General features: G+C 34.5%; 1 protein-coding gene across 7 annotated transcripts in view; it reads left to right on the top strand.

Annotated features, from left to right (window-relative positions):
* The window catches only part of TAX1BP1 (Tax1 binding protein 1), a 55,076-nt gene that overhangs the window by 10,129 nt on the left and 24,317 nt on the right, over nucleotides 1-20,630 (top strand). For all 7 annotated transcript variants that reach the window (XM_088163488.1, XM_014894053.2, XM_088163483.1 and 4 more), the window contains exons 3-5: nucleotides 6,438-6,540; nucleotides 9,966-10,153; nucleotides 11,773-11,931. In XM_088163488.1, the coding sequence (XP_088019614.1) occupies nucleotides 6,438-6,540; nucleotides 9,966-10,153; nucleotides 11,773-11,931 (450 nt within the window). The remainder of the gene's footprint in view (nucleotides 1-6,437; nucleotides 6,541-9,965; nucleotides 10,154-11,772; nucleotides 11,932-20,630) is intronic.

A 20,630-nucleotide genomic window follows, 5' to 3' on the forward strand; every position in this document is an offset into this window, starting at 1 on the left:
GCTAAACAAGTGTTTTCCTGGATTTGTTGCTTTGGCTTGTTGATGTTGTGTAGATGGGTCAGGCACTGTTAATGTAGCAGAATGAATGCTGCTGTTCTTTCTGCTGTGTAACAGCTTTCTGAGGCCAGGGAACAAAATGCCAAGTGAGTTTCCCATGCTGATGGTCTTCCTTTAAGGCACTCTGTCTCCAGATTGGATTGACTGACTTTACCAAGCTATTATAAAAGGAAAGAAATTTAAGAAAATGGAGAATCAGAAAAAAATTTATTTTCCATGTTCATCTGAAACTCAAGAAATGAAAACAAAGTTGGAAATAATTTTTACACTGAAAACACTGTGGAGATGTAAGGCAGAGTTTTTACCTTAGAAAAGCTTGCATTCTGTGTAGGATGAACTAGATGAGAGTTGAAGGAGATACAGTGAGATAAAATGGTTATTATTTTCCCTCTGGTGGAAATTGGATAACTCATTATTGCTATGCAGACAGGCACTGCCTATTTATGCTCCCTTCCTCATCCCCCTGTTTATTCTTCTACTTGGCAAATTTTCTTCAAGCTATTCTGTTGAAACATACTGTGGGTGAAATGTAAATATGGGAAAGCTAATCTCACTGTGTGATGGGACATTGCAGTAAGAAAGGGGCTTGTATCTGTGGGGCAGCATAGAAAAAGAAAAAGCTTTTGTGAGCACTACGTGTCTGTTTGTTAGTAGAAGGAAAACCTGTCTAGTGTGAGTATTACGGGACAGCTGAGTTGTCCCTGCTTGCCCAGCCAAATTGCGAAGTACTTGGTGCTGGACTCTTAACCTTTACCAGACTTCAGCATTTCCACTGTGGCTAATGAGTTGGTTTATATGACTGAAAAGTGCTTATGATGTCCTAAATTGAAATAAGGCTTTTTGCTTAAAAGTAGGAGATAGGAATATCATGAGTGGATTACTCTGTAATGGCCTGTTAAAACTTTCCATTTTATGGAGGGAAAATTAAATAAAGTGAGGTTTCAGTTATACATTGTACATAATAACCTAATCTGGATATGACATTTTTTGTGGGATAAATTATGTGTAGTCATGTTTTGGTTTAAAAACATGGCTGAGAACGTGAAAATAGGATTTGGTTTCTTGGTTAACTTCTGGAAGGAAAGCAAGAATGGTTGCATTTTTGCACAGCTGTCTAATTTACAAATGCATTTCAGAGTGGAGTTTGAAAGAATTAAATGTAGAGAATATAGAAGAATGTATTGACTAGCAGATGCTTTCTGTCTAACTCAGATGTGAAATGGATTTTTTTTTTCTTTCTGTTGCTTTAGGGATGTTGCATTTTCTAAGTCTTATGAGCTCTTTAGGCTGAGAAATAATAAGAATGTGTCTATTTTTTGAGGTTTGAACTCCGAGCAAAATGTTTTCAGAGTTTTCAATGAATTCCTTAAAAAGTAACAGTAGCAGCACAGTCAGTCAATGCAGATGATGAACCTGAGTTCAGGCTTCACAACGGGTGAAGTGTAGTGAGTGTAGTTTGACAGGTCATTTTTCATTTTTCTCCTCTGAACTTCAGAAGGCTTCGTCTCAGAGTTCTTCTATAATTTGCAGTGTTTGTGTGCTTGAATGTGGATGTTGTAATGGTTGCCATGGCCCGTGCCAGTTTTTTAAGCTGGACTAATAAACTGTGCCTTTTTTGCTCTTCCTGGCTCAGAGAAAGTTTCTCGGTGTGTCCTATATAAATTTCTCATTTATTTAAGATTTCTGATAGTAAGCAAGTCTTACTGTGCATCAGCTTTAGCACTTTGACTGGAACTTGGTTTCATGTTTTTAGTTGACTTTTTGTTGGTTGTATTTTTGTTTGTTTGTTTTTCTTTTTTTGTGTATGGTTGTTTAGTTGGATTTTTCAACTGATACGTTTTTAAATTTTTAACTTTAACTTTGGTTTCACATTTTGGTAGGTAAGAATGTGTTCTTCATACCAAAATAGAAATGTTGGCTTCACATGAGTCTTCAACAGGAATTAAGCGTGGGTTTTCACATCTTTCCCCTTGTTACCATATTTTAACAGCTGTTAAGTTCTAATTATTAATGTAAATAAATATGCTTGCAGCTTCATAAATTTTCATAATTTTCATAGATTTTTAGAACTTGCTTAATAAATGAAGGAAATGAAAAATGATACAGTATTACTGAAGGCTTATTTAAAATATATTTTTATAATGGACATAATTTCTCTCAATGTCTTTTTTTCATTGTTTTGAATTTCAAGTGGAGAAATTAAATTTTCAAATCTTTCTTACAAGCATTTCTTTGTTTTCTGTAATGTTTTCCTGAAAAGAGGTGCTCAGTGTTAGTCATATCAGCTGTTTTGGCAGTTTAAATGGCCAGATTTTTGTTCTTAGAGGTCTAACAATTTAAATAGCCATTTTCATCCTGTCAGTGTAGTACAGGTAAGGTGTTCACAGCAATTGGGCTCTTGTGGGGAATCTGGATCCCTCTCCCCTTTCAGAGGCTAACCTGGAAGATAGTCTATATTATTTGTAGTAGGTTTTGTTGCTATGATCAGCAGTAAGACAAACAGTCTAGCTTTTCTGATTCCTGTCATTAAAAAAGAAACGGTTTTTCCAAGCTAATATGCCTGATGTTGCTGAGGATGTTGTTTGTTTTGCTTCCAAAGCTACAGGGTTTTATTTATCATAAATAAATAAATTTATCATAAACTCACTGTGGGCCTGCTGACTAATACTCCCATCTTCTCTTCGTATTTTTTACTTTTCCTTTGTAGCTTTTGCCACTAGTCTTAGTTTCTTAATTTATATTTACTTTCCTTTAAGTGGTGTTAAATTTTATTCTTGTAGTTTTAACCCTATCTTTAGACAATTGTTGCTTTTCTTTCTGAGCTGAAAGAAATATCTATGTCAAAGATTACATTTAAATCATTGCTGAGCCTTCCAGTGTGTACTGTAGTCTTATATATGTGATAGTATAATCTGTTGTCATAGAGAAGCTTATGACTATGTATATGTATGTATTTAGTATAGTATTTTGTAGTTTGGAACCACTGTGTACTCCGTACTAGGCTTATTAAAGAGAATATTGACAAAAGAAACAAAGTACTAAAATAAAAGTTTATTAAAACCTGTTGATAAAAAAACAGATTTATTTTTTTAAAAGATCTACATCCTACACCTAAAACATGGATTACTTAAACTAGTTTTTATTTTATTCTCAGCATATCATTACATGGCTTTGCTCCTTGTTTATGCCATCTAAGAAATAACCCTGTCGAATTTAATGATATTTATTGTTATGAAGGAAGGCTGTTAAAAAATGTTACTAAGTTTACTTGCTCTGCTGTGGAATACTCATCTTCCCCTTTTAAAATGTATTAATCTATGAGGAAGATGACATTTGTTCATACTTCCTTCTCTGCATTGTCACATTTTGACATGTGCAACATGTAGCAGGGAAAACCCCCATTTTCTGAAATTCTGAACAGTGACAAGAGCTGTTGGGCAATGCACACCTTCTGATAACTTGTGTGTGCCCATTAAGAAAGGATGGATTTGTCATGATCATGAGAGTGTAAGACAGGGAAAAGAAATGATGGATGACAGGAAATGTGAGGAATTGTTACAGAAAACACTTGTGGGTAAACTTTCCTGGGTGTTCCCTGCTAGCTCTTGATGTGTCACAGTTTTCTCTTCACCAGTAGTCCACAGATTACAGTTAAACTTAAAAATACAGCACCTGTTGAGAAAGCAGACCAGGAGAGTTATTTGTTTTCTACATAATTATTATTTTTGTTTGTATCAGTATGACTAACGTTTTAAATGACCTCCAAAAAATCTTTTCATTGATTACTACTACAGGTAGAGCATTGATAAAAATCACTTTTGGTTTCAGGATAAATTGATAAACTTAAAAATCAATATGTGATATCTATAAATCACTACATTTACAAATCAATATGTGATATCTAAGAAAAAATAAAAAGATAGAATTCCAGGAATAAACTCCATCAGAAATTGATTTGATCTCCTATGGGGATAATTTTCATGTTTATGTTCACTGGATTTTGTTTCTTCTCTACATTTTCCAGTGTTAATTATCAGAAGGAACAATGTTATTTTAGTCGGGAAGGTAGCAGCAGAAGCAGTGTGTGCATATTTTGCTTTTTAACAGAAATGAAAACTAGAGTAAGATGAAAAGATTATTTCAGTACTATACAATATTTGTTCCGGATATGATAATTTAGTTTTTCTGAAAGAAAAAGATGGTGCTGACTTTTCACTCACTGAGAACTACATTTAGAAAGCTATGCTTTAGTTTAGGACACCAAGTAATGGTATATGCTTCTCTTTTTCGAAGTAAAAGCAAGTTCAGAAAAAAAAATGGGGTAGTAACATCTGAGTTGGATTTGAAGACAATGACTAATATGAAAAATTGCTAAATGTTTTTCCTGTGAACTTTTACCTAGAAAAAAATGCTTTTTCCACCATAAAGTTACTGGAAGACTTTTCCTTGTTATTTCTGAGATATTTAACAGTGTGGAAATAACAACCCCAGGAAGTTTAATTTCATTGACATCTTTAAAAGCTGCTTGATAGGAGATATTGTAGAAATCTTCTTTGCTAAGAATAGGCCTAAGATGTAGTAGGTGATTCCATTCTGGTGGATGTGTTGAGCACCTGCACTGCTTCTCTTTAAGGAGTGTTGCCTTGCAGAAGACTGAAAATGAGAATTTCATCTGGTTTCACTGTTGTTAATCTGTGTTTTTTGAGAATATAAAAAAGGCTCCATCATCTTCATTATTTTTTTCCCCACTTCTTAATAAAAAGTGAAGAAGTGAATGGATATCTATGGAATAATGTATTCAGAATTTAAAAATTAATGCTGTGTATTAATTTGCATACATGAAATGTATGCCTGTACACATATATAGCTGCTGCTCTGGTACTGAATTACTTTCACCTCTGATGTTCTCTTTGCCTGTCTAACCATGTTCTTTTTTTTTCTTTTTTAATTGAAAATTCCTTTAAAACTCCAGCTATTAATGCTTTTAAAATACACTACTGCAATATATTATTTATAAAGGAAGACTTCTAAACTTTGAGTTTGGAAGTGTTGCCTATTGAAACAATAAAAATCATGATTGGTAACTTAATCTTTTCTTGGTTGTTATGTGGTTTTTGTGTGTGGTGTTTGTTTTTTTTCTTCTTCCTCTTGAAAAACTGTATTACCTGATAAAAATTGGGAAACAATTTATTCCCTTTCCATATCTGAATTATATTATACCCATGACAGTATACTTACGTAAGTAAGTAGTTACTTATAAATTGTGTGACACCTAGCATTTGATAAGGTTTTGGTATTTTTTTTTCATCAGTGGAATAAATAATATCTATTTCTTCTTTTTCTTTGCTGTTATGCTATTATTAGTATCCATTGCTTTATTGTACTTGCTTTGGCTTTCTGGTTTAGTTGCATGTATTTCAAGGCTGTTGGGATATACATCTTCAGAGGGTAGAATCATCGGCTCATAGACTGGCCTGGGTTGGAAGGGATGTTAAAGAAGATGTAGTTTCAACCCTCCTGCTGAGGGCAGGGACCCCTCTCACTAGACCTGGTTGCTCAGAGCTCCATCCAGCCTGACCTTGGACACTTCCAGAGGTGGGACATCCACAGCTTCTCTGAGCAGCCCATGCCAGTGGCTCACCATTCTACAGAACTGCACTCTTAGGAAAGCTCTGAAAGCAGAGTGTGTTTGAAGGTAGCAGGAAGACTGTGCTGACTAAGCTGAGTTACATTTTCATGCAGATCTGTTTTTTTTCTTTGCTGACATAGTGTGTATGTATGAGAGAATTAGCATCCCAGTGAAATGCTGGTCTTTAGCATTGCAGAAATTGTCAAAAAAATTCAAGTGCCAATTGTGATCTTTTCAATAGCAGAGAAAGCTTCCCCCCCTTTTTGTTTTCTGATGAACTGGTTGGATGTGGACACAAAAGAGTCAACATTGGCAGAACTTACACTAAGAAAATTTCACTGTAAAGTCAAGAATTAATCTTTCTGTATTTTAAATATGGAAATGTGTATCTTTATAGAAAAAAGTTAATGTACCAAATAGTAGTTTAACATATAGTGAAAACTGTCTGGTGTTTTACTTTATATAGACCCTTTTATTGCCTTAGACCCATTTACTGCCTTAGGTAACAAGCTTAATAAAATTAATACTAAATCTTTGACATGCTTGTTAACATATTCCTGATTTGTAAACATTGTTAAGTATCTTTTTATTGCATTTTGAAGCAAAAATATGCATATTTCAGTATGCTGTAAAGGCCAGACCATGATATCTTAACGGTGTATATAAAATTCTTTTGTTTAATCTTTTCTCTTTCTGTTTTTTATTTTTTAATTCTTTTTTTTTTTTTTTTTTGTGGTTTATTTAATTTTAGGTTGGATGGAGTACTGCAAGAGATTATTACACGTTTCTTTGGTCACCTATGCCAGAAAATTATGTGGAAGGATCAACTGTTAACTGTGTGCTGACTTTTCAAGGTGAGGATAAGGCAGCATCTGTATTTCCCAGCCTACTCAGCTTTTTAAATATTTCTCTGTTCATTTAAGTGCTGAGCGTTGTATAACAGTTCTGGAGTTTAAAAAAGATAAATTGGAGGAGAATTTTCAACATTTCACCGTGGGAAGTTTAGTCTTATTTTAGATGTCAAGGAAAATTGTAAGGAAAAGTATGTGACTTAGTATGTTCTTTACATAGTAATGGCAGATATTCATGACTGATAGAGGAGCTCTGCTGGAAATGATTAAAATACAATAAGTTACTTTGTTTAATCATCAGCAGTCTTTTTTAATCTTGGCATCTCTTAGTACATTGTGTCTTAACATAGTCTTTAGTCTCTAGACTTTAAACATTATCAATGTGAAGTGATTCTTGTCAAAGAATAAATAGTACAGATGATGGTTTCATGAAGGTTTAGAGTAGTCATAGAGTTGCATGGGACCTTTTGCTGCAAGGAACTGATGGAAATGTCTGAAGCTTTTAAGAAAAGAATAAGGAACAAACCATAAAATGTTATAGCACTGTACAAGTCTATAGTATAACTACATTTTCAGCACTGCATGCAGGTCATATCCTCTTCCTCTCCTTTGCAGTCTCAAAACAGGTCTAGTGAAGTGCCACAAAGGAAATCAAAACTAAGAAACAGCTCCTTCTGTAAGGTGTGGAGTTACAAAGATGAGAGCCACACTTGTTGAATAGAAATAGGGACAATGGCTATGGGTTATGATGTGGGAAATTTATGTCTGACATTAGGAAGAGCATTTTTATTGTGCAGCTCTTGAACAAGTATCCTGGTTTGGAAAGATGAGAATTCCATACAGCTGTTTAGATGCAGCCACAGTAATTTCAGGTGCTGACAACAGTCTCTTGAGTGGGAAACCTGACAAAGTGACCTTCCAGACTTCCTTCTGCCAGGTTTTTCAGGCTGGGAAAGGGAAATAATGTAAAGTGACTGATGTCTCTAGAATCAGCTACCCATAGCATGAGTGGATTAACCATTCTATATATCCAAATAAATAGGAACCATTGATGTAAGCTACCGAGTGACAAGTTCAAAAGGGAGGTAGAGATGATACTTTTAAGAGACAGTCAACATGCAGAACTTGTTGCCACAGAACACAACAAATGTCGAAAATCTATACACATTCAAAATTTCATGTGAAAAGAGCACCTCCACTGAATTATTGGTTTTCTGTCTACAAACAGAATTTTATGTACAATCTTACCTTCTTTTTTACTTCCCAGACTTGGCCTTAGTCTTTGTTCGGGTATGTGTTTATTGCTTAAAACATATTAAAAAAAAATAACTGAAGTCCCGATATGATGACTGTATTAGTTTGTTAACTTATTAAAGCTGCAAATAGTGATAGCTTTGATGAGTTCTATCTCTTGCCAGGTCTTTTTTTATTCTGGTGCTTTCAATGATGATCATATCCACATGGTCTGATAACCATTTTATAGCCTTGACATTGATTGAAAAGTGTGTGTGCTCTGTAGAAACTGGAAGGAAATCATTAGTTTCTTTTACAGTTACGAAGTTGACTGAATGAATGAAATTGCGGCGGACTGAAATGAAAAGTGATTGAGAAGAGTAGAACTCTTCATGACATAATGAGTCCTTTGTTTGTTGAAAATTTTACCACACATGAAGAGACCAAGTATCTCTGTCCCATCTGTTACATTCCATCCTGACAGATCTCCACTTTTATAGAGCTGCCAGATTGAATCTCCATTCAGACAGTCTCCTGGTTGTGTTTGGCAAGATATTTTAATGCTGCTGAGATGAGATCAGTAGAACTTACAGGAGCTTAATTATCTGAGCTAAATAGTAAATGTTGTACAGCATGTTAAATGTGCTTTTTTTAATGATCAAGTAAGTGTGCTAGAAGAAAATAATCATGAATCTGTTTTTCCAGTACATGTTAGAACAAGAAAAAAGACTTTCAGTAGTTTTAAAATCAGGTTGTCTGAACCACAATTAAAATCTACTGAAGCAGCAATTCTTGTAGATTGTTCTGCATTTATTTCTGCCTAGTTTCATCTTACTTAAGCACTGAATGAGGTAAACTGAACTACAGTGCTATATAGGAAAGTGTAGCCAGGCCCAAAAGCATGAATCCTGATGTTTTTAGATTCAGATACTATCCCCTGAGTGACTGTTAATAAAAGTATAAGACTCATGGAAACATGAAATTCTTGATACAAATGGTGTCTATACAGCAAGTGCAAATTTTTACCATTTGTAGGAAAGGTAGCTAAGAGTACTTAGAGAAAAGAATTCCAAGAATCTGGAATAAAAGTTGGTGCAAAGTTAATGATAAAGTTAGAAAGGGAGAAGATTGAAATGTGGTGAAATAAGAACTGAAATGAGTGACATCACCTGCTGGACTGAACATTAGGTGAGGATTTATTGTGTTAATGTCATCCTCAGGCTGGCTACAGTATACGAAAATAAGTATTCTGAATAAAACTGGCTGATTTTCTTACCATTAAATTGGGTAAGGCATGGGTCTTGAATATACTAATAAAGGTAAAAATGGCAATAGTTCTTGAAATAATTTTTTAACATTCATAGATCTTACTGTGTAAATCTGGGTCATGCAAGAGGCTTGAATCTTTAGTGGGCAACAGTTCAGCTGGATAGTCACACAGAAATTCTTCTCAAATTATTTGCTTGCACCATGTACCATTACATAGCTTCAAGAAAGAGAATTTATTCTTACCTTATAAAGTCTAGAAGATTTTTTCTCAATTTTAAAAAATAAGCTTTGTTAAACTCCAAACTCTTCCCTTTCAGCTGGTGTTATCCATTCAGAGCATTTCTATGCTTTGGCATTAAAAAATAAAAAATAAAAGAAAAAAAAATAAATAAAAAAAAAAGGTGTTTGTCCCACAAGCCCCTCCCTCCAAAACAACAACAAGTCTGTACAAATGGTACCTGGTAAAATTGCAGATGTCTTGTCATTGCATATTATTTTGTCTTTTTCTGTTGTATTTTGTTGTGTAGGTATTTCAAGGCCAAAAAATCACTTTGTTCTGTGACTGTACAGCAGTCACACAGTAATGTAGACATGATGCAACTTCATGGCATCTGATTGCTAATGATTCTGTTTCATAAATGTATAAACAGCAGCTATTACTTAATATATGTGAGGTGATGTGTACATATAGCAACTGTTGCTAACACTGTTCAATCTTTGTCTTAAATGCTAGTAGAAATTGCTGGGAGATGAAGGTTACTAAATAGGATGACTTTTTCTTTCTGCTGTTTTGATGATATGTTTATGCCTTAGTGAGGCAATGAGCATGAAATCTGTAAGTCAGACATGATGTGGTAATCTGCCTGCAGATGAAGACTTGTAAGCTTGTGTAGAATATTTCTTCAAATATGAATTTATTTTGATAGGATATTATCTACCAAATGATGATGGAGAATTCTATCAGTTCTGTTATGTGACTTACAAAGGAGAAATCCGTGGAGCAAGCACACCTTTCCAGTTTCGTACCGCTTCTCCTGTTGAAGAATTGCTCACTATGGAAGATGAAGGAAACTCTGACATGTTAGTGGTGACCACAAAAGCTGGACTTCTTGAGGTTTGATACAAAAATTATTACAATGCTTTTTTTTTTTTTTACAATATACATACAATCACAAACACTGAAGGAAAAAGCATGAGGGAAAGACCTACATGTGTTTGTGTAATGTATGTATTTCTGGCTTGTTCTATAGTATTTGGTTGAAGTTCAGAACATTGCAGGTTAAACAAATGAAGATTTAAAAATGTATAGCACTAAGCATGGACAGGGAAACATAAGGATAGATACTGCTCTTCTCTTACATCTATAGTCACCAGCTAACTGGAGGAGGGGAAGATACCCTTTGTGTGAAATGGTGCTTCTTGTAAGGAAAAAGAGTTATGGAACCAGTATACTTTTATTTTTGCCCAAGTTAAGAGCCATGGAGACTGAGCTGAATAATTGCAGGTGCCCAAGTATATTAGAGTAGCTCTTGTTTTATTTAAAACAGTTTTCTATGTGTTGTGTTCTTTGCTAGAGAGATGTGGTTGGTCTTTTGTGCTTATATCCAGAGTCAAGGTATTTTACATTTGCTTGTTGCTGTTTATTGGCTGAACACTATTTAAACCCAAAGAAACAAAAAAGGAAACCCAGACTAACTTTTGTTTGAGTAACTTCTTGGAAAGTTGCTCTGTGCAGTTCCCTTACCTTGCCATCAGACATTTTATCCTGTTGTCAGTTGCATCTAGGCACATACGTGCATGTATTTGATTTATGGTTTTCAAAATTTAGGGGCAAGAGAGTTAGTACAGAGATACATCTGGGATATTTTTGCTTTTCAGATATGTACTCATAGTATTAAATTAAAGAAGTTCTCAAGTATTTTTTTATGATCTTGGTTTATAGAACTGTAGAATAATTTGGGTTGGAAGAAACCATATAAGGTCGTCTACTCCAACCCTCTGCAGTGAATAGGGACATCTTCAACTAGATCAGGTTGCTCACAGCCCCATCCAGCTTGACCTTCAGCTTTTCCAAGGATGTTGCTTCTACCACCTCTCTGGGCAACCCTTTCTAGTGTTTCACCACCCTTATCATAAAAGTTTCTTCCTTATATCGAATCTGAATCTATTCTCTTTTAGTTTAAAACCTTTACCTCTTTTTCTGTTACTACAGGCCCTACTAAAAAGCCTATGCATATAAGCTCTCTTTAAGTATTGAAAGGGCACAGTTCATATTCCAGGGCTTACTTTTCAGGTATTGGTGGGGTGTGGGGTTTATGTGTGTATTCATTTTTCTCAAGAAATTCTTCAAATTCTGCTTCAGAGAGAATGTGTGTCTAAATCAACTGTCATTTTTTAACCAAGCTGTCATCATCAGAATTAGCTCTTCCACAGTTGCTGTCACTTGGGAACAGTAAAGGCACTTCATTTAAGGAAGGAAAACTTGAGGATAAATCAGGACGCTGCAAAGTATGCAATCTAATGGTAGTCTGGTACTATGCAGTAAAAGCAATTAAATTTCAGAAATTTGAGAATAAAGGGAAAACTAACCAGGGAACACACAATTTGTGCTTCTGCTCAAACACTGGAGTAATTAGTTATCCACTTGTTTGATTAGAATGAAGGGGAGAAAAATTACCAAACCTCATTATTTTTGTCTCTTTTTCTTTTTCTTTTTTTTTTTTTTTTTTACAGTTTAAAATTGAAAAAATAATAAAAGAGAAAGAAGAGCTATTGAAGGTAACTTCTGTTCTGGAAAAGGAAACAACACAACTCAGAGATCAAGTTGAACAACTGGAAAAAGAACTTAACCATGAAAAGCAGAGATGTGAACAACTGCAAACAGAGCAAAAGGTTAGTTGTTTAACTGATTAAAGCTGACTTATAATGCCTGTATTACTGCTTTTTCAAGAACCAGTCAAATTGTGTGAAAATCAGCTATCAAAACCCCTCAGCAGTTAGACAGACATTTACACTAGAATAGGTCAGTTCCTATTAACCTCCTGCCACTATTCCTTTTATGTCGTAAAATGGCTAAAATATTTAAGGCTTTTGGTACCAGGCTTGGTAAGATAATCAATGACAACTGTTACCAGATGTTTGATACTTAGCTGTGGAATTCATAGTGGAAAGTAGTTGATAATTTAAAGTTTGCTTAAATTAATTTAAAATGGAGGAAAGCTTTTCAAAAATAGCTCTCCTTAGGAATAACTGCGTAGAACACAAGCTATTGAAAACGTTAAAAATTTTTGGTATGAAAAGCAAAGATCAACGGAGAATGCTTCTGCCAAGGTATGTAAAGAATGAAAAGTAACTAGTAACTGACTTCTCTTAAAAGGTTTCACAGTTCAAAGGAAAAAGAAGCAAAAATCTGTTTAAAGTGTTAATTAATAGTAAAAATGTAAATGTAGCCTTAAACCAAAGCCAGCTTAATTTGGAATTCTGTATGTGGTAAGGAGGAAATCTAATACTATAAAAAGGGCACCAAAAAGTTGGACCTAATCTATTTTTAAGCTGCTTCTTTTTAAAAAAAAACTTTTAGGAGAAGATTAAAAACATGTGGGAGGGAGGTGGTGACATGGACAAATTTGAAGTAATGAAACCTATATAATTTAGCTGTGGACAGCAGTTAATAGACTGTTTCTGGGTACTAGTATGTACATGTCAGCAGTCTTGTGTCATACACCTTTAATAGGAATTCGTTGAGAGAACTTGAAAATGTTAGAACTTTGTAGTAGACTTCTGAACAGTGAATGAAATGAACTAGAGTGTTGGCTAAGGAAAAAAGAAAGGATAAGATGTTGTTTAGAAGAAAGTTTTTTTTCTGTTAAAGAATGATTTTGATTTAACATGCATGGTAGAACTAGCTTAAATCAACGAGAGAAGAATAGAAATTCACATTTCATGGATTTGCAGATCATAAGTTTGGTGGATAAATCTGAATGAGCTACACAGATTTCATTGTCACTTGAGGCTCTTATTTTAAAAATATTTGAAAGCAAACTGTCAGTTCTAACCCATGTTAGCTTTACAATTCCATTTTAGAACAATTAGTGAAATGGGATTTTGACTGCTGTCGAGCAAGGATACAGTTAGACTGTATAGGAACAAAAATCTCTCAATACATTCTCACATTTTACAGTGAACTTCTCTAATCTCAAATAATTTTACCTCTAAGATACAGGAATTTAGCAAATAGATTTTAATTTTAGGACTGTTTGGGTTTGTGGTTTTTTCTGTGTCGTTTTTTTCTCTGCTATTGTTGTTCTGCTGTGGCCCAGTATTTTCATGAAGAGAAAATGCAGTGTGGCAAACTTCTCACTTTTTATTTAGCTACGAACAGATGTCTGATCTGAAGCTGATTGAGCTCTTCACCTGGCTAAAACATGATGGAAGTTTTCTAACATAGGCAATAATATTTTTGTCTCCAAGATTTTGATGCTGTCTTATTTTAGGACGTCTTCTATGTCCTGTGCTGTTTTCCACTCCTTTTAAGAAAGAAACATCTGCTGAGTTGAAAAAGTGTTCATTTGTTTATGTATGTAAGCAGAATATAAATTGAGTGTTATTCCTGAAAATTAGGTAAGCTTGTACTACATCTGCTAAATCAGGTGCAGTACATTAACTTTTTAATCGTCAGAAGTTTTAATAAGCAATGCTTTATATGTGGCTCTCCAGTCTTGAAGATGACTTGCTCTTTCCTCCCCACCCCAGTACATGAAATACAGCAGTGAATGACAGGATTATGTAACTTACCTTTGCTGGGAATACATACAGTGCATTAATGCATTGATTTAAAGGTTCCTGAGCAAACCCAAAACAACCCCACAAAACACCCCCCTGCAACTGACCACTAACAGAGATCTTTACAAAGCAGGTCCTGAACACAACCCCAGCTAATCTAATGTGCTTGTGTGATGTGAATAGTGGTTGTTGGCAATAAACCTCAGCAATGCATTAACTTAGGTGTTTTTATATAAGACTACAGGTGATAATCTTTGAAGTGATAAGTGATCAGAATATGTTTGTATTTCTTGTAACAGCAGAATCTTCACAGGTGCTTAATGTGAGCCAGATTGTTTTGACTTGGCTTATGGGATTTTTACCCGTATGTAGTTGTTTTAACTAAGTATTATGGGGGCTTTTTATTTTCTTCTTCTATTCCTAGTTCTCTTTTTTTATGTGCATGCGAATTTTTAGTTATGCTCTACAAACTTTTAATACATAAATAGGTAAAAAGTGAAAGTGAGGAATTAAAAAATTGTATTTTTAAAAATCTTTAACTTAGGTAAAGGTTTAACTATTTGGAATTCTACTTTAAAAATCTTCCAATACACTTCCATATTAGTCTAATGAACAACAATTAATAAAACAAAATAGCCCATATAAGAAAATATAATTTTTGTATATACGAGATGTCATTGCCTTTGTAGTTTAAGGCAGCTGTAATTGATAGAAATTTATTTCTGTTAAAAGTAAAGCTAAGTTATGTTGAGCCTGTGTGCAGTCTCTTAAGAGCTTACTTTTTTTGGCTTATTTTTGCAAATACTTCTATTGGGAAGTGCACAATATACTTCTGCTTGTGCAAAAAGCTCTCAAAAAAACCAGAGTAGTACAAAGCACAGTGTTTAAAAGGCTGTAATTGCATGTGCCAAGGAAGTGGATGTGTCTGTACAGACACAAGTATTTGATCCTAATTGAGTGCAGAGCTCTTAATGCTGTCAATGTATTGGCAACTAATACTTACTTACTACATTTGTATTGTGATAAGGGAGCCCTGGAGTTATGAACCCCTGGATGCATAATACTTTTCAGTCTGCTCAGTTTCTAGAAACCTTACTTAGTTTCTTCAGAGAAAATAATATGGTTATCTTAGCTCTTGTGTTTTGTCTTTTGATCAAATCCATTGTTAAGCTATGTTATAGTTTTGTAATTGAATTGAACTGAATGTGGATGGTGTGTTTAGGGGTTGTAGTACATAAGTTATTTTACTGTGGTGCAGGGTAGCAAATAGAAGGTGGGAAAGCTCCAAATTCCTTATATGAAAATGTTTCCTTAAAAAACAGTTCTCTTAGAATCCCCTTTTTATTCTTATTTATTCACATGCCTTTAGACTACTTTCTTCTTTTTGGTGTTGATTTTTATCAGTACTTTATTTTCAGAAATAGCTCAGAAGTAGTTTGGATCGTTGAGAAATGCTTCTGTCGAAGCATTGCTTTCTTAAAATAGACAGGATAGTTGTGGACATGACAATGCCACAGCTAATCCCAATTAGTGCTTCCCTCCTACTCCTCATTAAATGACCTCTCTTCACACCTAGTTACTCTTACAGAATTTTGGACAGTGCAACTGGTGTCTTCTGCTTTTTGCCAAGTTGGGAAAAACATTAGGAAGAGATAAGCTGAAAGTAGATCAGTCTTTTAAGAATATGGTGTGCTAAACAATCTATTCAGGGTGTAATACAGTCAGTGTTCCATGAAGCTTGACTGTTGGGCTCTATGCATGTTTTCAGGTATTGAAAAGATTCCCATTTTTCGAGTTTTACAAATAGGAGAGCTCCTGTGTTTGTGGCACTTGAAATTAATGGCTACAGCAGACTTTGGTTTGCTGAGGTACCCTTGCTGTTCAGGAGATAAACAGTTTTGTGTTGCCTTCTTACAAGGTAGCCATGTCATTTCCTACCAAAGGAAGGTGGAATAAATGCATTCAAGACATATAGTCATAATGTGCTGTTAGAGTTCTTGAAACACATTATCTTCTTGTAACACATTATTGCACTCTAAGTGACTACTTGTCCCTAAAGGCTTTTGGTTTTTTAGGTTTGGTTTATTTTTTAGTGCTTTATCACATTAATAAAAAAAGATTTGTATTCAACACATGAATGATTCTGCAAACAGTATTTTTTCTTGTTGTCATTGCCACCATCACCGAAAAAAATATTTGCAAAACAAACACCTCGGTATTAGTCAGTGTTTGCACTCACAGGGAGCATGCTCTCCCACTTTTTCCTATGTACTTATGGTTTATTATCACTAAGTTGTGTTAATAACCCCACCCTACCAAAGTTTGAGATACTGTTAAATGAGGGACCAATTCAGTCTTTCTTTCTTTTAGGTTCTCTTTTTCCTCTTATCCAAGGCCTGCTTAGTGCAGTATGTAGTTGTACTGACAAAATCAGTTTAGAGAGGGTGTAAGTGGCCTTTCCTTTTCCTGCCCCCAGCATGAAAATTTCCTGCCCCCCTCTTTTAGCTTTTTGAAAAGGGCTTGCCGTAGACTTGCTATATTTTCAGTTAGAGGAAAACATAGTATTCCTTTGCAGCAGTTTTCATGTCAGTTAAACCACTCCTACTTTTTTTTTCCCCAGATGACATTAAAATAGTTCTTACTGAGTGTGAAGATTTAACTTACTCTATTACTACTCTGTGTGGGAATTCAGTGTAAATGTGAAATTACTGGAAATGTTTCAGAAATGTCACAACTTTTTCTTACAACCTTCTGTTAGTGTTTCAGAGTTAATCTGTTTTTATTAGGGTGATGTTCCCTGGTTGCATACTTTTATATTTAGGATCATAGATACACCTTGCAACTCTAGCAGTATAACACTGTGAAAGTAATGATGTAGCTACGCACTATGATTATTTTGCTTAAGAAGATGGCACCTTGTACATGGTTACCAGAACTGTTTCACGTTGCTCTTAATATTTCAACTTTTCCTTTGGTTTACTTTTGTAAACTGGTACATACTCAGTGTGTTGAATAACATGATAATGCTGCTTTTAGCTGAATATATCTTGCTTTTTTAAAAATGGAAGGAAACAAACTTTAAAAAAAGGAACAAAAGCTTAGTATGTTTTTATTTAGAAAGCAATAATATAAATATTTTGAATCTTTATCTTAGAAATTATGAATATGGCTTTGTACATAGTAAGTATGCTTGCTTTTTGATCTTTGTGTTCCCAGTTTTGTGTCTGCTTAAACTGTGTGTAAGGTCTGTGGCAGCAGTGCAGTTGCCTGCTGTTTTAAGATTCAGTATTACTGTGCTGAAGAAAAGAAGCATTTAGTAGTCATTGTGTGTCTTTCATTGGTCATTCCTTTGATACTCTGCAGCCATTCTATTTTGTGAACACTGGTTCTGTGCTTTTGTAGAGAACGGAGCTTGCAAAAGATGCTTTTGCAGTCATTGGTCTCCCTCTAGTGGGAAGAGGGCACTTCTGAACTGATTTCTTTAATGTGACAGTGGTGACAAGTCTTACTCCTCTGGCAGTAATTTCTCTGTTTAGCTTGAGTCAGAAGCAACAGATTTGAAGACTGCCTGTTCATCCTTTGATCCTGTGAACATTTGAATAGTGTTTCTGTTATGCTGCTGGCATAAATTGAGGCAGAAGTGAATTTACTGACTTGATAAACTTGTTCTTTCATGCTTTTTGTAAATTTAGTTTACCATTTAACTTTTTAAAAGTGGACTTATTCATCTATCTGATGGGGAATTTTAATAAGACGTCCATGTAAATTCACATTCTACTGGCACAATAGCTTTGTTTTTTGGAGAATTTTATTTAGATATCAGAGATTAATTTAAACTGGCTTTTGATGCCATCTTATAGGGAGAGTTTCTCTGCTTAGATAGTGAGCAAACCCTGTTGTGCAGTGTGATATGTCAGTAGTATGAGTAAGCAGTACAAGTGCCCAGTTCAGCTCCATGTGTGAAAAATCTGATGGTCAGGAAGATGCATTGTTTTAAGGAAAACCTCCCCCCCAAAATTAAGTAACAACAAACAGTCCAAAAAGCAAAAACCAAAAAGCTGCCCCCTAGCCCAAAAAGCAAACTTCCCCCAGTTTAATTTAATTTTAGACACAAATTAAGCACTGAATTTGCTCAGATTGGTACCAGCAATTACAGCACCCTTGGGTACTGTAAACATCATATGAAGAGAACACACTGTTTCATGGGTTTTTTGACTGTTCTGTGTATGAATATTTCTTAAACTGGGCAATTGAAAATTATTTCACTGGAAAATTAGAAAGCAACTTGAGATAGTCTACAATTCAAATTATGTATTCATGAAAATGACTTTGCAAAATCAATAGCTTATAGTGAAATTCCAGCATGTTTTAAGAATTAACATTCTGACATGTAAGTACATGCTACAAAATCATAGTGTGTATAAATGCTTCAGCTGCCTCCTGCAAAAACTTGCATGTTTGTAATCTTGATGTCAGTAATTGAGTGACTGTTTTTTAGAGCAGTATTTCTATTACAAGTCATAGTCACAAAGGTAAAAGCTTAGTATAATTGAGTTTATTTGGAATTAGTTTGCTGTTTTGCTTTACTGAATGCTTAAATTTTTTTTAGAAAGAAAAATTATGACTTGAGGTTTCCTTTCAGAACTTTCATGTCATGTGTTATGGACAGACTCAGATTTTGCACTGGCTGCAATGGTGCTGTGTTATATTCATCATTTATACTCAAAGGTACTTTAGACAGAGTGTGATGTCAGACGAGTGTTTCACATGATTCTGTTGGAGCTGCTGTGATGTCAGTGTGATAAAGAAAAGGCTCCTGCAGATAATTGTCTGAGCCCCAATCCAGCTGAAGGGTGATGCTGTGGTTTTTTTGTGTTTGTTTCTGTGCTTTTTGGTTTTACTTTTCATTTTTGTTTTTAAATAGAATGCCTTGTATTTAGTGATTCGACCTCTTCAGTGTGAGCTGCATAGCTAAGTTTTAAATTTTCACCCTTCTTCTTTAGAGTGTATGCATTCTCTAAAAAGTAAAAAGAAAGCTGCAGATACTAGCCATTAATCAAAAGTGAATGCTTTAGGTGTGGGATGACTTTGAAAAGGTTGGTAAGGGAGTTTTCTACATGTTATGGGAAGGGAAGTGAAGCATAAAAGACCATGCTGACCATTGCCATACTGCAAGGTGTCATGTCTGGAAATAGTCTTGGATTGTGTTTTTCAAGTATTTTATTCTGTCTTCTGGATCTCTCATACTAAAGGTAAAGACCTTCAATATGTTTGAAAATTATGTTGTATGTGCTGGTCATAGGAAGGGATGTCTGTACCGTTCCATTAACCAGACTGGTCAGCATCGTTTTCTTGCTGTTGTAAAAATCCATTAGAAGTAAGAAATAAGTAGGGAAAATGTGTTTTTCGTTGTTGAATGTGTGGATTTTTGCTGTGATTTTCTCTTATGAAAATGAGAATTTAGAAACCTTATGGCTATTCCATTCTCAAATGAAAGATTATTAGTCCTTTTTGCAGTGGGAATTTATTTATTAAATGGATTTTAAACGTGTTTCAAGGATGACCCTAGGCATGATCTTTGCATATCCTTTAGGTAGGTCCTATAATAGCTTTATAGGACAGTGTTGCATGGAATTGTAATAAAATTGTTTTTAAAATAATCAGTCTTAAATCTTTTGCCATTTTAGAATAGCAGTAAAGGTTTTGGAACACTCATATTTCTTCTTGTTCCCTATCTAAAGGTCCATCAAGATTTTCAAAGCGGAATTTTGATTCTAGGGAAATTCATTTGACAGCTCATTGAATTTTTCTTATTTCATTTTGCTAATGAGACTCCTAGTAGTTACAGGAATTTTTGTTTTGATAACTTCTTCTTTTGCAGCAGTAAAGCTGATTTAAGTAAGTTTTGATTGCTTACTCTTGACCCTTGTGGTGCCGTTTGCTTCCCACTTCCACCCTTTATGGCTGTTGCAACTCTAGGGAAGGAGATTGGGGAGCTGCATTTGTAACTGGATTAAAAATAATCCATTAAAAATTAAATTTAAAATTAAAAATAAAAATTAAAATGGTTGGGTGTTTTTAAACCAGTTCATTAAAATGATTCATGCTCTTGCTCTGCTTTTTTTATTCCTCTGTTAAGAAGATGGAAGAAAATGTATAATAATGGTAGATGTACCAGATAAGATAAATGAATTAAAGCAATGTAAGAAAGTAATCATCTTTTTTGTAAGAGGATTTGTACTTTTAGTTGATGTTTATTATATTCTTCCCCTTCAGACTCCTTCTAAACACAGTTGACTTTACCTGTAAAATAGTCTAAGAGCACTCGTTTTAAATTTTACAGGCTCTGAAACCACTGTAACCAATGTATGAGACTAGGGATTGCTGCATCTAAATTGAATTACTAAGAATTCTGTAAAATAACAAGTCGTCTCTAAAAATTAATCCTTTTTTTTTTTTTTTAAACTGTAGGCTTTAGTTGTATCTAAACAAGTTTATTAGGTGAGAATCTGTTAAGTATGGAACTTTTACATTTTAGTACCATGTCCCTTTAGAATAACTAGCAAAGCAGCATCAATTGTAATGCTGTTTGTGGAGAGAATTTTTTCAGGCTATTAATTCCTTTTAATATATGTTACCTTTGGCAGCCTGTTTGAACTGTTTGTACAGTTTGTATATATAATGTATCAGATTAAATTCTTTTGAAGGCACTTGGGTTACAACTGTTACAGTTATACCAAAGTGGTGTTTAGAGAAAACACAGATATGCATTGAAATAGACCTTTTACTATACTAGGCTTTCAAAACAG

Source organism: Sturnus vulgaris, chromosome 1 (genome assembly GCF_052056855.1).
Source record: "Sturnus vulgaris isolate bStuVul1 chromosome 1, bStuVul1.hap1, whole genome shotgun sequence".
NCBI classification, from domain to species: Eukaryota; Metazoa; Chordata; class Aves; order Passeriformes; family Sturnidae; genus Sturnus; species Sturnus vulgaris.